This window comes from Manacus vitellinus, unplaced genomic scaffold (genome assembly GCF_001715985.3).
Source record: "Manacus vitellinus isolate BGI_N305 unplaced genomic scaffold, ASM171598v3 scaffold_13_pilon, whole genome shotgun sequence".
In the NCBI taxonomy this organism is placed as follows: Eukaryota; Metazoa; Chordata; class Aves; order Passeriformes; family Pipridae; genus Manacus; species Manacus vitellinus.
Window position 1 is genome coordinate 1,445,682 of NW_021938999.1, and position 18,322 is coordinate 1,464,003.

At 37.8% G+C, this 18,322-nt stretch overlaps 1 protein-coding gene across 1 annotated transcript in view; it reads left to right on the top strand.

Moving 5' to 3' along the window:
• PTPRZ1 (protein tyrosine phosphatase receptor type Z1) overlaps positions 1-18,322 on the top strand; it is a 99,376-nt gene that overhangs the window by 45,270 nt on the left and 35,784 nt on the right. Inside the window, exons 9-12 of the mRNA XM_029958053.1 lie at positions 4,192-4,376; positions 5,106-5,232; positions 11,431-11,474; positions 14,437-18,007. Of these exons, the coding sequence (XP_029813913.1) occupies positions 4,192-4,376; positions 5,106-5,232; positions 11,431-11,474; positions 14,437-18,007 (3,927 nt within the window). The remainder of the gene's footprint in view (positions 1-4,191; positions 4,377-5,105; positions 5,233-11,430; positions 11,475-14,436; positions 18,008-18,322) is intronic.

Consider the following 18,322-nt stretch of genomic DNA (forward strand, 5'->3'; position numbering starts at 1 on the left):
TGGGTACATGGGTGGCCTCTGTGAAGAGAGCCTGGGGCTGCCCTGAGCCAGACACAGACAGTTCCAGCTGGCTCCAACCCACCCACCTCAGGGCACAGCTGAGCCCCTTGGCCATGGTGGTGGCTCTGGGAAAACAAAGCTGCACAGCAGTGAGGAGTGAGGAAAAAAGTGTGAGAAGCAGCCCTCTGACACCTAGGTGAGAGAAGGAGGATGTGCTCCAGGAGCAGAGACTCCCTTGCAGCCTATGGTGAAGATAAGCTGTCCTGTGGCACACTTTGGAGACTCCATGCAGGAGCAGGCTCCTGGCTGGAGCTGTGGCTTGTGGAGAGAAGCCCATGCAGGAGCAGATTATCTAGCAGGTCTGTGACCCCGTGGGGGACACAAAGTATAACAGTCTGTTCCTGAAAGACTAAGCAAACTGGAAGAATTTATGAAGGACTGTATCCTGTGGGTGGGACCCAATGCTGGTGCAGGGGAACAGCATGAGGAGGAAGGAGCAGCAGAGGGCAAAGCATTATAACTGACCAAAATCCCCATTCTTTATCCCCCTGTGCCACTGGGAGTGGGGAATTGGAAGAGTCGGAATTGAAGTTGAGCCTGGGAAGAAGGAAAGGGGGGGGAGATGTTTGTGGGTTTGGTTTTGTTTCTCACTATTCTACTCTATTTATTTTTTGATAAATTAAATTTCCGTAAGTCGAGTCTGTTTTTCCCATGATGGTTACTGGTGAGCGATCTCCCTGTCTTTATCTTGACCCATGAGCTTTTTCATCTTACTTTTTATCCCTGCCCTGCTGAAGAGGAGGAGTTGGAGAGCAGCTGGGTGGGTACCTGGTGACCAGCCAACATCAGCCTGGTACACATCTACTGTCCTGCTCCGCCTCCATCACAGAGAGAGAGTAGACTGGGAATACTGATGAACTACTTTTTGCCATATACTGTGTCAGGGATCTGCAAAGCCCCTGAATATCTTAATGTAAATGAAGTGATTTCATGACCTCAACAATTGAAAAGCTGCATTTAAAAAGATAAAAAATCTCAAACCTAGATTCAGCTAAAAGTAGAAGAAAGCAACAAATGTGGGTGGAAAACAGCCAAATGTGGGCAGCTTATAAAGGTCTTCTGGTCAAAAATACAGTCCAGGCAGTTTTTGACAATGATTGGGCTAATGTACCCTGTTGTTCCCCATGATGCAAATGAGTTTAGATGAAAATTTTTTAAGTTACATGAGTATCATTTTATTCCACGGAAGAATAAACAGAGATAGGTGCATTATCATGGTGTGCAGTGCTGGTTTTGCATATGATATGCAAAACCAGCATCTAAGTACTCATCTGGGGAAAGCAGGGACTTGAATTCAAGCCCAGCAGGGGTTTGAATAGGCCTCTGACTTCTGTGAATTTTTTGCTCTTTTGTATTTTACTGCTTGAGACTTGTAATCCAGTTTAATATCTGTGACTTCAGATTAGTAACAGACTTGAGAACTCCCTTTCTTGCTCAGATTTTCCAAAAGTCGGTATCAGAGCAGAAGTATTTAATTAGGTAAGTTGTTATGTTCCTTTCTTTTCCTAGTCTCTGGAGAGGGAAAATGGGAAAAAGCAGGAGCAAAGTATCTCTGTGTTGCTAAGACTGGCAGGAAAGAAAGGGAAACAGAACAGGTAGAATGACTTACAAAGTGACATCAGAAGAAGGGCAAGAGAACACCTTGGGAAGGAATGGAGGTGAAATAATAGGTAGATGATTGTCATGTAGCAATATTGTTGGTCACTGCTGAGATGAACATCAAAAGATGGAGAACAAAACAGAAGACAACTTTTTTTCTTGGGGAAAAATAGAAGAACCATCTGGAAAAGGAAAAAATCCCAAAGAACTAACATTGGAGACACCAATCTTGTATCTTTAGAAGTTCTATAATACTGCTCTGTTACTCTGAATACAGTCAGAGATTTCAGAACCAAATTCACTCACAGACAAGAAAGATGAAAGGAGGAAGAAGAGAGAGAAAAAAAAGAAAAGTGTTTGGAACACAGAGAAACTTGGTGTTTACATTATAAAAAAGCATTTTGAGAGTAATTTTAAACACCTTCAAAAATTAATAACTGTGGAGTCTTTAGAATCATTGAAAAAAAATTAAATCAGTTTAAGTCATCTGTCTTAATACTCAGAATTGGAAAGGGTGGTCTAGTGGTTTGCTTTTGCCATCTGGTGGAAATGGTGTGAAATGAAAAATTTTAGTAATGGAATAGAATGTACACAACTTGAGATTTTTTTTTTAATTTGCTCATTCAGTGTCCTGAATAAAATGGCATATCAGTTACATAGCATAGTAGATTAAAAACTTGGCAAGCTATTGAATTCAGCTAATTTACACAGACTAATACTACCTCTATCATTAGCTTACACTCGCAAACAAAAAAATTAAAAAAGCCTTGATGCTTATTTTCCATTGACTAGGTCAGACCAAAGCTGCTCAGAACTGCCGACCTGCGTACAGAACGAAAGTAGTTTTTACAAATATTTTTGAGAAGTTTGAGTGCCCTCTTGTGTTCACTTGGCAAAATGCAAAGCTAATGGACTTCTTTTCTTTCAAAATGCAGTATTTTCCACCAAAGCATTGTGGCATCATGGTGTTTGCTTCCTTTAAGAGGACTCCAAAGGATCTGCACTTGTTTTCTTAGTTATCTAGATAGGTTTTTTACTTGTTTTTGCTCGATATTCACATTTTGTTTTAAACAGATTATGAGATATAAAAAATGTTTCCTCATTTATTCCATATTGGGAATGACTATGTATATACCTCTCCAGTACCTATGGAAGTGCACATAAATGTAATTTCAGTACCTGAGACAAGCAATTCCCAAAAGCTAGTGCAGGGCCAGATAGCCACTCTGAGCATTTCAAACCAAAGTTCCAAACCACGTAATTTCAAAAAGATAAGAAAAGGGATTTCTAACAGGAAGTATCAGGGACCCCTGCCTTCATTCTGAGACATCAGAACAGATCTAGTTGCTGTGCTCTCGAGTTGGGAACCAAAGTTGGTGAACACTTTTGTGTTCTCCATTCTTCACTTCTGTGTCTGTAGACACAGTTCCCCCGCAAGCAGAAGGGACGATGAGAGCAAGCAAGGAGAATGAAGTCTCAATACAAATCCAAACCATCCATTTATGATGCACCTCTGTATGATACTGCTTTATTTTTGTTTGTATATCCTAACTCCCTAGACATTTTTTCAGTGAGCTTCAACTAAATAATTTACATTTTCTGCTAATGTAGTTTTTTCATCTGGGTTAATCTACATTTGACCTTTTATATTATTTTTAAGCCACACACAATTGTACTTGTACAATTTTAAGAACAAATGTCAGAGTCTCAGCAAATTTCTTGTGTACTGATAATCAGTACGTCTGTGTATACATATGTATATGAAAATATCAAAATGTTCAGCTTATTTGAATAAGATGCAGAGATTGGAGGATAAAACATGGGAGACTGGCGAGGGTCGCTACCTGACCAAGCTCTCCTCTGGTGTGCAGGTTCCAGGCACACAAAGAAGGTGTGTGTGAGCCAGGCCCAGGATTGCAATGGCCTGACCAGACTTCTTCAGCAAATACTTGCTAATATAATAATTTCTTAGCTGCTTCCTATGTGCCTTTTGTCTCTCCTTTAGGTACTATAAAAAGATTCAAACATCACAGAGGGGAAGTTCAAGTGTAATAGGTTTACCTTTAACATTTAAATATTTAAAAATCTACTCTAGATTACAGTCTATTATAGGTGGTGAGTGTGCAGGTCTTCTAATACTACTCTGATAGACCCATAAAGACAGAATAATAGAAATTTTTTTCCTTGCAAGGACAGATATATGAATCTTTATGTTGTGTGGTTTATATATTATTTCTTAGGAACTGGATATTACATTTCACAAAATATAGTGTAAGAGTGAGGGAGATGAGGCTCAGTCCACAAATTGCCTTGCTTTTGAAAATCTGGTGTTAACATACTGGTTCTGTTTATAGTGCATGACATCTGAAATATTTTAATGGAAGGCTAAAAACGAGACACATGAAAGACTTGCATTGATTTTCTCAGGAGGTAGCTCAAGATCTTAGTAGAGTCACTTGTACAATTTAATAAATACCATATTCTTTCCTCTTTTAATAAATACCATATTCTTTCCTCTTTTCTTTCTTCCAGTTTGCAGCTCAGAACCTGAAAATGTTCAGTCCGATCCAAAGAATTATACTAGTCTTCTAGTTACGTGGGAAAGACCTCGGGTTGTATATGACACCACAATTGAGAGATTTGCTGTCTTTTATCAACAGTTGGATGGAGAAGACCAAACTAAGCATGAGTTTCTGACAGATGGGTATCAGGACTTGGTAACTTACTCTTCAAGTTTCATAAAAAGGAGTGATGGCATAACAACTCTCTGTTAATTACCTTAAGGGATTAAACTCTATCTGGGAGCCAATTCCATAAAAAATTCCTTCTTTGGCTCCAGCTGACAGAAGCTGTAGTTCATTTTTCGGCCATAAAGCCACAAAGACAATTTAAAAAAAAGTAAAAGCCCTCTTACCCAGAAGAGGGAAAACCTCTGCAGGGAAAACCTCTGGCTTGCCTATACTGGGTCCAAATGTTTATGACCATGTCAATTACAGAGCTTGGCCATAAACCTGTTAGTCAATTAATAGTGATCTGTACTTCATTGCTCACGGATGTGAAAGAATTACCTACACAGACATCTAATAAGATTCAATTCAATCATACTGCTATAAGTATTAAGTTACTGATTACAGCTTCATGTTATTTTACTGATATGTTCCTCTTTAAAGACTCATAACTTATCACACATAATGTTACCTAAGCTTGTGTTGAGCACTAAATAATTATATAGTTTGGTATCCTCCATATTAAAAGTTACAAGATTTTTTTTTAAGTTGACTGAAGAACATTTGTGACAATAAAATATAAAAAAGCATACATTAGAATACTAGAAGAAAGGAGCTTTATGGTTCATATGAAAAATGCGTTATTAAAAATTAATATTTTCAAATATTTTATACTTATTTGCAAGTAAATTATTAAACATGTTTTTTTTTTTCTTTTAGGGGGCTATTCTAAATAATCTGCTGCCCAATACAAGTTATGTTCTTCAGATAGTTGCTGTTTGCTCTAATGGTCTATATGGAAAATACAGTGACCAAGTCATTGTGGATATGCCTTTAGAGGACCCAGGTAAGTGGTCTTTTAAGCTTAGTGATCTCTTTTAGCTGAAAATCTGTATTTGAAGTAGTAGTTTGTTTGCAAACCAGTTAAAATGCGTGACTATCAAATTATGCTAAAATGAAATTTCAAAATCACTGCAGTTAACCCTCAGCATGTTCCTTGCTACTGATATTTTACATGATGTAATTCCTTTTAAGCATTACCTATAAAAGACTGCATGTTAATTTTTTTAACTCTAAGAATATTCTGAAAAACACCTATCTGATTTCAAATCTCACAAGTGTATCTTTTATCAATATAATGTAGGGAAATAAAACTCTGTTTGGTATTATTTCTCTATGGCTCAAGCCCAAAATTAATCCACACAGCTAAATTATTAAGGTAACAAGTAATACAACCCCAATATATTATTTATAAGTCTGTATTAATGATTTTGAAATTTTATTTCTTATGAATACTTGGAGTTTGATTTCAAAAGACTTGTGGCGATGGAATTCCCTTGCTTCTTAATGCTGCCTTGCAAAAAATCAAAAGTCCTAACAAATAAATCTTAATGATTTCACAGCCAGATTTACTTCTTTTGTCTGCTGGTAAATATGAAATAATTTGAAACTATAGCATGAAGCTTGATTTTGTCCATAATAATTCCTTAAATTCTGTGAAAGTTTTAGTATCAGACCCAGCTCTTATGAAAGTGAGAGCTATGTTTTTAACTAAGAACCCTGTAATTATTCATATTAAAAAATCAAAGACTTTCTAATCATGCAAGGAACCATTTTTTATCTAAGGGCCTGGATTTTGTTGTTTATTTATATATTCTGTAAGTTCAGTTTTACACTTACATAAGTCTGTTTGGCTACAGCAAAGTTCTTAGTGATGTTGTGGTGTACTTGGGAAAACAGGTCAGTTTTTCATTTCAAGGGAGCCACATTCCTTTACAGTGAAAAAGAATATGATTCTCAACGATCTCTACTGCATGAATTATGGACTAACAATGGTAACAGGCTTGTAATAGTGTGTTTTTGTCTGTAGGAGGAGGACACAGCATCTGGTATAGTACATACAATTTTTCAATAAACATTTAACTTGTCTTTCAAACACAATGCATTAAGAAGAATGCATTTTTGGAGTCTTATGCTGATATCTACCAGAATTTTCCTATTTCTCTTTAGTTTTCTAAGAATTCCACAAAAAAGTTGTGACATTCTGCCTGTCATTTCACTTTTCTGCTTATCCTTTATCCATCTCTTAAATACTATATTCCTCCACTTACTTTCCAGAATTCACTGGGTTTGTGTTTGAATAATTTTCTCAGATAAGTTCATCTACACACCCCACATCCATTTCTATATGGAATGGCAAATAAGCAGAGTAGTGTTGTCATTATTAAACAGTAATTCAACCAATCAAGTCAGTGCAGTGCTGCCATCAGAGCTGTAAGATTTCTGAAAATAGATACCGCAAAACAAAATCCAGTATAGGTGGTATCCACAGGATAAACCATCCTTCTGCTGCTACTGCTGTAACCCTGCTCTGAGGATGAGTTGCATACCACCCTGCTGTGTGCCTCCCTTTGGCAGGAAAGGCTAATGCAGAGGCAAGGAGAGAGACAGGAGTGCTGGGTAAGCACTACCCACTACACCTGCAGTGCAAGCAGATAGTCCTGGGGAACAAACTCAGCGAGAGGACAACGGGACATTTGGCAGCCTGCAGCTGGCCAGCAGTACAGTCACTGAGCACAGCATCCACATATTGCTGCTGAAGTCATGCAAAGCAGTGGCTTTGCATTCATTCCAGTAGAAGAAAGAGTGAGGGTCTTGCTTTGGAAATACGTACTGGAAAATTAAATTCACCTTCCAGTATGTCAGCAGAAATTTCTCTTGAGCTTTGTATGCAGTTCTGACTGTAAGTCTGATAGTCTCAAGCCTTTTTATGCAGATGCACCATTAATTTCTTTGTTGATATTTTAAATTCTACAAAATATAAATAAAAATAGGGGGAAATTTTTAAATAAAAATGAAATACCAAAATACAAAAAATATTTCTTTGGTATGCTTCCTATCTGAAATGAACACCAGATTATTCAATCTACTTTGGTTCTTTTATTTTGACACTTCCACAATGGCACCTCTCAAAGTGTTGGATGAAAAAAATTCAGGGGAAAATTCCTTCCATGTAACTAGTATGATTCCTAAGGGTGGACATTGCTCTATAAATTTCTAAATCTCTATTATTAATGTTTATTTGCATACTTAATTTTGCTAATTATTTACATCTGAATTAAGTGCTGCAAATATTGCAAATATTTTTGTATTTAATTTTAAATATTCCTAATATTAAACAAGAGATATATGAGAATGTAGATACCTAATGAGAAAAATTTGTTCAGAGCAACTTGCTGTTTTCAACAGTAACATCAAATTGGTTTTGTGATCTGCTTTATAGATCTGGAGGCAAAAGGGGATTTCTTGGAGCTCCTGCTTGTGAATTTCTGAAAGAAAATTTATCTTCACCATGAAGACATGAAATAAAGTTGACTCACATAAAACATAAATTAAATCTTTCGTTTTCAAGAATTACTCTGAGTAAGCCAGTTTAATTAAGATGAAATTCACTGCAATCACCTCCAGATCAATTAATATTCATGTTAAGAGCTAGAGCAAGGCATGAGTCATGCAGAGGCATCAGAATGGCCTTTCCAGGAAGAATTCTGCCTTTGGAGTGGCCACGTCTAATGAGGGAAGTTTCAGTACACAAATCTGATATTTAAAAAGCTCAAGACCATTGTTTTAGACTTTTCCTTGTGAGACACTTGCAAGAAAGTGTTTCTCATGCCTTCTTCCCATGCAGTCTGTGTGCCTCCCTTATGGGGTTAGTGAGGGCTCTGCAGCCTCTGGTGATCCACAGACAAGGTTTAAACCCTGTTATTCTCAGCAGTGCTTTGTAAGAGGAAGAACCTTTCTCAGGCCATGCTCGCTCCCTCAGTTTGTGGAAGCCTCAGAAGCAATGATGTGACAACTGGGCAAACCACCATAGTGGAGATCTCTGCTCTTTGGGATTTCCCTTATCTCTTGAGAGTGGCAGCATTTCATCTTGTAATACAGTATGTGCGCACCTTAAAATTGTTTCCAATTAGGCTCCACTTAGTGAAAGTCACCAGATACACTATGTCATGTAGCTACACAACCTCCATTGAAAACTAAGGGAATCATGTATAGAGTGTTTTAGTAAGCTTTGATAGAAGTCCAACCTTTTTTTTACAAATTTTTCATTTGCTGTTAGAATTGGATTTAGAATAACTGTTTAAATGTGTTCTTTGACTCTCTAAATAACATCTGTATAGCTCTGAAGGTTCTGCAATAGTTTGCTGTGTAGTTAATACTGATGTTACTTATATGCATTTGCTGATACAGGAAAGGGAAAACAAGAATATTGCTCCCTGCTCATCCTCCTTTGTATCGACTTCAGATAGTGTTTATCAAAAAACTCTGTGCCATCTCCTGCATGGCAGCTCATGCCATCAGCAATGCTTTGCGAGGGTCTAACTATGCAATTTCTTTGTAACCTGTCTTTGTGATTTTAGTCCTAAAAACCGCTACGCATATATTAAATGTCTAATTTAGGGGATGCTTTTTTCTAATTTTGTACCGATACAAGTAGAAATCTGAAAACTAATTTAATCAAAAGAAACAGGCTCTAGTTTTGTTCTTGCCATGCCATTTATTACAAAAGTCAGTACAGAAATGAAAACAGCTTATGTTGTTCATATTATTCTACAATTACAAATCAAACTCTTTAAAGAGATTTTTTTGAAGATTTGCATTGAACATAAATGTAGGGAAATGGTTAACTTTTTTGTTTTTTCTATCATTTCTTCATCTGTTGTTGAAACGGACTATGAAAAGACCTCTACAAAACTTTCTAACTAATGATTTAATTATTTTATTGAAAAGTATAGAATAATCAATTTATGTTCCAGAAAAAATAAACAAGCTTGTTCATCAACCTACATCCATGGATTGTATTTGGAGGTTGCAGTTCTTTTTGTTGGGGAATGTTAGTATATTTCTAAAATCTCCTGTAAATCAAAAGCTCAGTAACAGGATTAACAGAACTTCTGTAGGTGTGTGTCTCTAATACTTTTGACAAATAAATTTCTTATGACCAACTAAATTTAAACAGGCTTTATAAAATTCCTTAAGATTTACTGGTTTTTTTATATAGTTTTTATATAAATGTATGGTAATGCCTCTCTGTGGAGAAAATAGCAAGAAACTACTTTTATCTGGTGGAATTTGAGAGCAGGTACCCTACTGTTTACTCCAGCACATTCAGAACAGTTTATTTTTCTAATCAGCTCAAGAATAGAGACCACAAAAAGAATGGATAGCATTTCTCTGTATTATAAACATTTTTCAGAGAAGTCTGTTGAGTATAGAATACATGGCATGGGTCTACTGTGGGAAGACTTTCACACTAATGTCTACAATACTGATTTATGTCATTGAGAAGCCAGGGAATATCATTATCTCGTCTACCCCCTCCTTCCCTCCACTCCCCTCCCCATCCTGCCCTGGAGCCTTCTGGGCTTCCAGGAGTCAGAGGTAAGATAATTTTTATATATCTTGCTAATGAGAGGTCGATTCAGTACTTGGTAATTTATAAATGTTTGTTAAAAAAGAAAAATTTATGAAGATTTTGTGCAGCATTGTTTAGTCATAATTTGTTTGCACACTTTACTTTAGAAATGAAACTGTCTAAGCTTATTATTTGGATAAACTTCATCCAGTGTATGTTGCCTGTAGCACTTCTCAATTTGTTTTGAAAGGTAAATATGGACAGACCAAAGAGAATACAAATTAAGTTGTAGATCCCCATCTGACTTTGCAGAAATGAGAAAAATGAAGATGACAACTTTATACTAGTGTATTGAGGAAGCTTCATTTGGGAATTGTGGAGGAAATGCAGACATGGAGCTGTGTGCGATGCTATTGTTCAAATCGCTCCCCAGGCTGAGACCGGCATTTTCACTTAGTGCAAATGAGCCCTCAGACTATGTACTAGCATTTGTGTACAGATAGAGTGCTAGAACATTTCTTAGGAAAAAGCCCTAGAAAGGTTCAGAACAGGAATGGGCCTTTCTGTGTACCAAAGGAACAGTAGGATGCATTAGCACTGTGGAAAGGTTTAAATTCTCTCACTGTAGACTGTGCCACTTCCTACCAGAGATTTGTACATTTCTTTCAACCTACTTTGAAGCTTTTCTTGCTGATCACCACCAGAAGTACACTATTGGATTTGGCCAAAAAGACAGAGAGAAAGAAGGCAAGAGACTACCTCTGAATTTGGAGAGAAGGACTTTCACCTGGGCTGTAGGAGATGAATGTCTTCATCCTGTTTCAGCTGTTATTTATTTATGAAAAGTGGGGATGACTCAAAAGCCTTTAGAGGAGTTCTTCAGAGAATGCCCAGTACATGTTTATTAGGGTCTTTTGTGGGATGTGATACAACTGGCTTCATGTCCTTAAATTAAATCAAGTGGAGTGTGAATTTGAAAAAGGCCATAAGCAGTGGCATCAAGGAAAGATGGGTCTCTTTGGTCTGCCCTGACAGAGGCAGGCAGCCTGCTGCACGTTGAGTATTATGGCATGGCTGTTGCTCTAGTACCTAACTCCAAGCCTGGGTGCATAAATAAAGAATTTGCTGCATGAAAACTATAGAACAGATCATTTTACAAGAATATCTTCCAAGCTTTCAGGTTAAATGCAGAGAACTAGTTCAGATCATTTTACAAGAATATCTTCCAAGCTTTCAGGTTAAATGCAGAGAACTATTTGGTTCTCAAACTTATCATTTTTCTCTCTTCTGTATTTCTGCATTAAACTGTACTTTCTTATGGAAAATGTTCTCATAAACTTGCCTTTCCCTCACCAACATGTTGTTCCTCAGTGCAAATCCAACATGGGCTGCAGTATCAAATTAGAGCCAGCAAAACTGCTGTGGCTGAATATGACCTGTCTAGATGCATTAGCATTGCTACCCTCAGTTCTCAACCCTGATGTTGGCCACTCCTCCAAACACAGTCCTATAAAACATCTTATACATGGTCTCAATAAACATATTAACTACTCTGTTGAGTCCTTCCAGAATAAATAATTCTGTCAATTTAAAATGTTCGATGATACGGTGTGTATTTTTGTTTTGTAGAGGCTGACCTCATTCCTGAACTGAATGAAACTGAAGAATATGAGGTATAGCATTCATTTGTTTTTAAGAGAGAATTTCAAATAAATGCATTTCAACTAAATTGAAATCATATTCTGTGAAAATTCACAAAAATATGTCACCAGCTGAGTGTATTATCTGCATTTATATATACATACATATATATGCACATAAACAACCTTTGAGCTATATTTCTTCCTAGATAACTATAGAGATACCTCACTATTTAGTTCTCTGGGGCTGGAGTTAGATGGTGAAGCAAGGGATGTCACACAATCGAGTTACAATCACCTGACAAAATTGTTCATTTAGCAGAATCAAACTGTTACCCAGTGTTAGGCTTTTTAGTTTGTTTAAAGAGAAGTTGACTTGCTTGTGGTAGTCTTATCACATAGTAAACTAAAGTAAGGGAGAAAGGCAATTGTGAAGAGAGAGATTTATGTGTGTCTGCTATCAGTGTGTTATTGGTTGAATAGTCACTCCAAAATTCTTGGGGGGGTCATTTGCTTCTTGAACTCAAGTTAGACTTTACAATATAGCTCTGTTTTACACAATTTTTTATGACTTTATGATAATCTTTGAAGGCTTTATGTTCGGTAACTAGGTTTCTGGTGTCCCAGCAAGGAGAGAGGTAAAAATACACAAGATTTCAACAGTCTCTAATTTTGCAACATGGGCAGTTCCTGCAGTAAGACCTACATTGGTATCAAGTAATCCCTCAGAATTTGTAAGGAGGTCTATGACATCAATATTTTCACTGTGTGACCCTGAGATTAGCTCAGTTGGTTAGAGCATGGTGCTAATAACACCAACTTCATGGGTATGATCCCTGTATGGGCCATTCATTTAAGAGTTGGACTCGATAATCCTTGTGGGTCCTTTCCAGAATATTCTGTGATTTGACATGATTTAATCAAGTCCTTGTAGTTAAGTAGGCAGTCTGTGCTTATCTGTCTATATCTTTACTCTCCCTTGCATTTGTGGACACTGAGTAACCAATAATATAGTCATTTCTCTGATGTAAGCTTGTGGGAGGCGTGTCTAAAGGCACAGAGGATGTGCCCAGGTACAGAGCCCAAGGAGCATGCCCCAGAGTTGGTAAACTGGTTGGTTAAGAAAGTCACATGATATGTAAGGATAAAAGAGTGCGTGAGTTTGAATAAATCCTCTTTGTCTCACCACCCACGAGGAGCATCATTCATTCCTTGTTATACAAGGGCCTCACTGCAACATAAGCTATGTGTCTAGATTATTATATTGTACCTGTCAGGTTAGTAACTGAGTGCCAGTGGACCTCAATTGATTTTTACTTGAATCAAGAAAGTATAAAAGTGCAGGCATCACCCTACAGAAAGTAGAATTTCAGAAGCAAGTTTGAGTACACAGAGTCTAAATACTACTGTCCCTACATTTTAGATATTTAGACCATAAAATGAAATCCAAACCTGAGTCATGTATGAGCTACCTGATACTGTGTGAGTGCACTAGTACTAGCTCCTGGTACAAAAAGGAACTGCAGTGTGAAGCACAGCTCTAGCCTAGTGGGTAAAGCCCTTGTTCTGGTGAGGCTGGGTAAAAGCAAACAACTCCTATTCACTGAGTGCTTCAGTTGGTAATGTATTCAGTAGGTGTTTATCTTGGGCACTTTCTTTCAAAGGCTTTTTTGATTTTTTAAATTTTTTACATTTTTCTCCCTGCTGTGCCCTCTTCAGTGCAGGAGTGGATGATCTACTCAACCTAAACTATAGTGGAAGATGAGAAGTTGTTAGATTGATAACTGTGCCCCAATCTCCAGTCTCCTCGATGTTTTCTCTCAACATTATGCTTTTGAATAAAAACAGGAGGCATTGCCACCACATCACCAAGCCAGATCTTAAAAAAAAAAAAAAAGGAGTTGGGGCTGAATTTTGCAAGAGGCTCTGTGCTGTGTGTGCCTGTCAAATCAACTCCCCTCAGAAAGTGAAGGTGTCCTTCAATCTAGTCTGCAGAGTTGTGCTTGGACAGGTTTGATTGTGATGCAGGTCTAGATGGGGGCACAGCACAGAGCTGCAGGTGCTGCTGTGTCTGGGTCAAAGCAAAAATGCTTGCTCAGTGATTTAGATGCTTCCACATTATGTTTTTTGATTTGGTGTATGTAAAATGGGAGAGAAGATAAAAGGTTCTGAACTTAGATCCTCAAGGAATGCCTAAATCCTGATATTTGGGCGTGTAATTTTTTTTTCTTTTCAATCTGTCCTTAAAAGTCAAAACTCTTACGCAGATTTTGCACAAAGTATCATTATTCATTGTTATTCCTGTTCAACAAACAAAGGGTCATAAGAGGGACTAGAGGATATCACTCACAACACTTGTGAAACACAGTCATGCTGACCATCCTGAAATCTTTTTCAGAAAACTCAGAAGATTCAGCAGATTTGAGGGCAGGTCATAAATATATTTTACAAATTCCATTATTATTACAATTAAATCAACATCAGGATATTAGTGCAAATCTCTAAGACGTTCTGATAGCAAACTCATTTTTTCATGTGTATACATCATCATCATCATGGCTAGGCTTCATGAATGAAGATTTGGGAATATTTGTGTATACAATATACACTGTATATTGCATATACAATTACATTTTATTAGGAAAGAGGTAGAGGTTTTTTTAATAAAGTAAATACTATGACTGATTTTTGTTTCTCAAACCCAATAAAAGTATCACAATATTTAGGAAGGTGTTTAGACAAAGGATTTTTTTTGTTTGTATTGCAAATAATTGATATTTTTCAAGAGAGAAGAGGATACCTGTTCTTTACAGAAATACTTTCTTAAGTATGCTTAATACTTTTTTTAAGACCAGCAGTTTTCTCAAGTATTGTCTTGCTTTGCCCCTCTTATTTTATGGAGCCAGGAAAATATATTGTTGCAGTTTTAGTTTTCATTTGGGTACAGAGTCTATAAACATTTTTAATTGTCTTCGGCTATGATATTTTTTCAAAGGATGAAGTTGATGAAAAGGAAACAGAGGTGGATGAAGAAACTGCAATGGTTCCTAGCACTGACAGTACAATAAACCAGTTGAGGAGAGATTTCCAGGTGATTACATCCAGCTACAGTCAAGAAAAAATGGGGACAAATCTCCATGAAGCTAAAACAAATAGATACTTAACAAGAGAGGAAGAATTGCGTAGCAAGGATAATGTTTTCAAAGCAGTTTATTATGCTACTTCTCCACCTGTTGGTGAAATTTCTGAAGAGGAAGATCATTTTTTGGAGTCCCAAACAATTACTGGAATTCCTCCTCAGCTCATCGACTCCACCAAAGGCGTAGAAGAAGAATACATATACCTTTCTTCAGGCACTGAACCAACAAGAATAGCCACTACTGGCCACAGTGATGAAGATTTCTTACTGCCTCCTTTTAAACCTGATGAGGAATCTGATGACTTTTGGAGTTCAGTTCCTACCACTTCTTCAGCACAGCTGGTTACGGAGGAGACCTCCCAAGAAGATACCCTTCCTTCAGGAAGTCCAGATATAAGTGTGCATGATGTTCTTTCCCAAGGCTCCATTAAGTATGTTTCAGAAGGTGCAGCACCCTCAAGCTCTGATGAGCCTCCAAAGCATACTTCAACTGATGGATATTTATGGCTTCATAATGCTACAGGTCCAACAACTCAATCTGTTGATACATCAGCTAGTAGGCAATTGTCTCAGATCAGTTACACTGATGCTTATGTAGAGGCATTAAAGCCAACTACATTGCCCTCTTCCAGCAGCCCAGTGATTTCACAAGACACTTCAGATGCGGATTTAGAATTGCCACATTATTCTACCTTTGCTTTCTCCTCTGCTGAATTATCACCTCACTCTATCTCTTCAAGCTCTGGAGAATTTGGTTCTGCTTCTGCTGCCAGTGAGGTACTCTCTCAGACAACTCAGCCAGTCTATAATGGTGAGATACCTCTTCAACCTTCCTACAGTAGTGAAGTGTTTCCTCTAGTCACCCCTTTATTGTTTGACTCTCAGATGCTCGACTCTACCCCTGCTACATCAGATAGTGATGTGACCTTGCATGCTACACCTGTATTTCCCAGTGTTGATGTGTCATTTGAACCCACCCTGTCTTCCTATGATGATGTACCTTTGCTTACATTTTCCTCTGCTTCCTCCAGTAGTAAAATGTTTCACCGTTTGTATACAGTTTCTCAAATGTTTCCACAAAGTGCTACTCCAGCTGTTGCAAGTGATAAGGTGTCCCTGCATGCTTCTTTGACGTTGGCAGAGGGTGATACATTAATACAGCCAAGCCTTGCTGAATATGCTGATGTGGTGTCACATCAGACCACTCATGCTGCTTCAGAGACACTGATATTTGGTCATAATAGAACTCACATATTTTCTCAAGTTGAACCATCCAGCAGTGATTTAAATGTGCATGTACTATCTACAATGTCTGAACTTCCTTATGCTTTGTCTGGTAATGTGGGCTCCCTCCAAAGCTTTACTGTTTCATATGACTCTTCAGAATTTGTGCATGATTCTGTTGACATATTTCATCAAGATCCTTTATTTAGCAGCTATAACAATGTACTGGTGCATAAACCTTCTTCTGTAATATCACAAGCTGATACTTTGCTGCAGCCTACACACTCTCTATCTAGTGACATGGATTGGTCTGAAGCATACTCTGGTAGTGAGTCCCTTTTGCCTGATACAGATACTTTGATGATACTTAATGTTTCTTCCTCTGATTCTGTAGATGAGATTCTATATGAATCGTCTGGGTTTAGTGATGTTAATAACATGCTTCAAAAAGGTGATGTTATAAATGGAGATGAGAGAGAACTGAAAATTTCCTCCTCCTTAAGTGAAGTGTCCTCCAGTGCTCAAAGTAAAGTGATACATGAACTTTCTGCATCTGTTTCTAATAATGATGTAATTAAGCAGAATACATCTCTGCAAGAAAGCCCGCTTCCTGTTTCTAGCACAAAGGGAATACTTCCAGTCTCTTTTGCTTTTCCCACTACTAAGATATTTGATGATGATATTAGTAAACTTACAGAAAATCACCTTTCTGTTCAGCCTTTGCATGTTACAACTCCGGCCTTTGATGACACTTTGCTTAAACCTATGCTTAGTGCAAGCTCAGATCAAGCTCTCTCTGCCCCTGCTTATAGCAAAATGTTATCCTCGACTCAGCTGTACTTTTATGAGACCTCAGCTACCTTAAATAATGAAGCGTTACTGCAGTCCTCCTTCCAATCTTCTGACGATGGCACTCTGCTTAACACAGTTGCGGTTGTGCCTAGTGATCCGGTATTGGCTGAAAGTTCAAAGGTTCATAAAGATAGTTCTACATTTGACCAAATATTGCATCAAATGGCACCAGGTTCTGCTACAACTGAAATCAAGCTGCATCCTACATCTCCACCTTCTGTTGCTGATATGATGTCAAACACTTTTAGTAAACCCACAGCGTCACTTCAAGGTTTAACTGTTTCTTATGCGAGTGAGGAGTATGTTTCATCCAGTTTGTTTAACAGTGAAGTTTTTCAGAAGGTTATGCCTTCATTGTACAGTAGTGATGTTTCATTCCAGCTGACCAGTTTAGAAAATACAAATGCCTTTCCCCTCCAAGCAGCAAATGCCGTAACAACTCCCTTCCTAAGAGGTGATACATTACCACACATAGCTACTCCTACAGACAGCCGTATCTCTTCAAGTGTTTTTGAAACAAGTGAGGCTGCCAGTGTCTCTTCAAGTTCCACACTTGGTTTTGATCCTGTTCATATGCCTGCAGTTGTTTCTGTTTCTGATGTGTCTGTTCATCACACTCTTCCTTTACCAAATGTACATATTTCAGTTACGGGTGTTCCTTCCAAAAGTGAGATCCCCGTAACTTTGAGTAGTTTGCTGATTCCTTCTAGAGAATCCTCTGGGTTGTCTCCCAGTATCATGTCCAGTACCGATTTTTGGCCTCCTGTAGTTGAGGATGACTACGATGAATATGATGATGGCTTCCCTGTAAGTAACTGTATCTCATGCACTTCCCATAGAGAAGATGAGGATATGGTAGTAGAGGATCAAAATACAAAGGTAAACAATAACGAGGATCAGAGTAACCTAATTATAAGCTCACATTCTGAGAAACCTGAAGAAGATAAATTTTCAGCTGCTGCATCAGACAGTCAGATAAACCATGCCATGGACAGACGTAATTATTCATCCATACCAACTTTGACAGCAAGTGTGATACCTAAGAAGCACAACGACCCAACAGTTTTGGAGAACCACTTTCAGACTTCTAGTGTCCAGTTGCAAAACACATCAGAGTCTAAGTCTTGGGCTGTTTTTACAAGTGATGAAGAAAGTGGTTCTGGCCAAGGTACCTCAGATAGCCTTAATGATAATGAAACTTCAACAGATTTCAGTTTTCCTGACTTTAATGAGAGAGACACTGAAGGGGCAGTTGAAGCAGGTAACTCAGAATTAACTCCTGGATCATCACAGTCATCAGCCTCATCTGTTACTAGTGATCACTCATCAGTATTCAACATCTCTGAGGCAGGTTAGTTATGGATAAGTCTAATGAATACCGTGGGATGCTGTGAGGGGATACTTTTGTGCTGTAGAAAATGAGGTTTATCTACAGATAATAAAAAGAGAACATAACAGTGCCAGTAAGTGTGATTAAGGAAGCATTGGGGAACGAGGTGAATGCTGACCTGGATATCTTGTGAATGCTACTTTTGGCTACTTAAAACTGCACCTGAAATATTCTGCAGTAAGAAGATTCATATTCTGCTTTTGGATAGATGCATTCTGTCAGCAGAAATTGAGTGGTGCAAAATCTAAAACCAGAATTTTTGCGGTGCTAATTGTT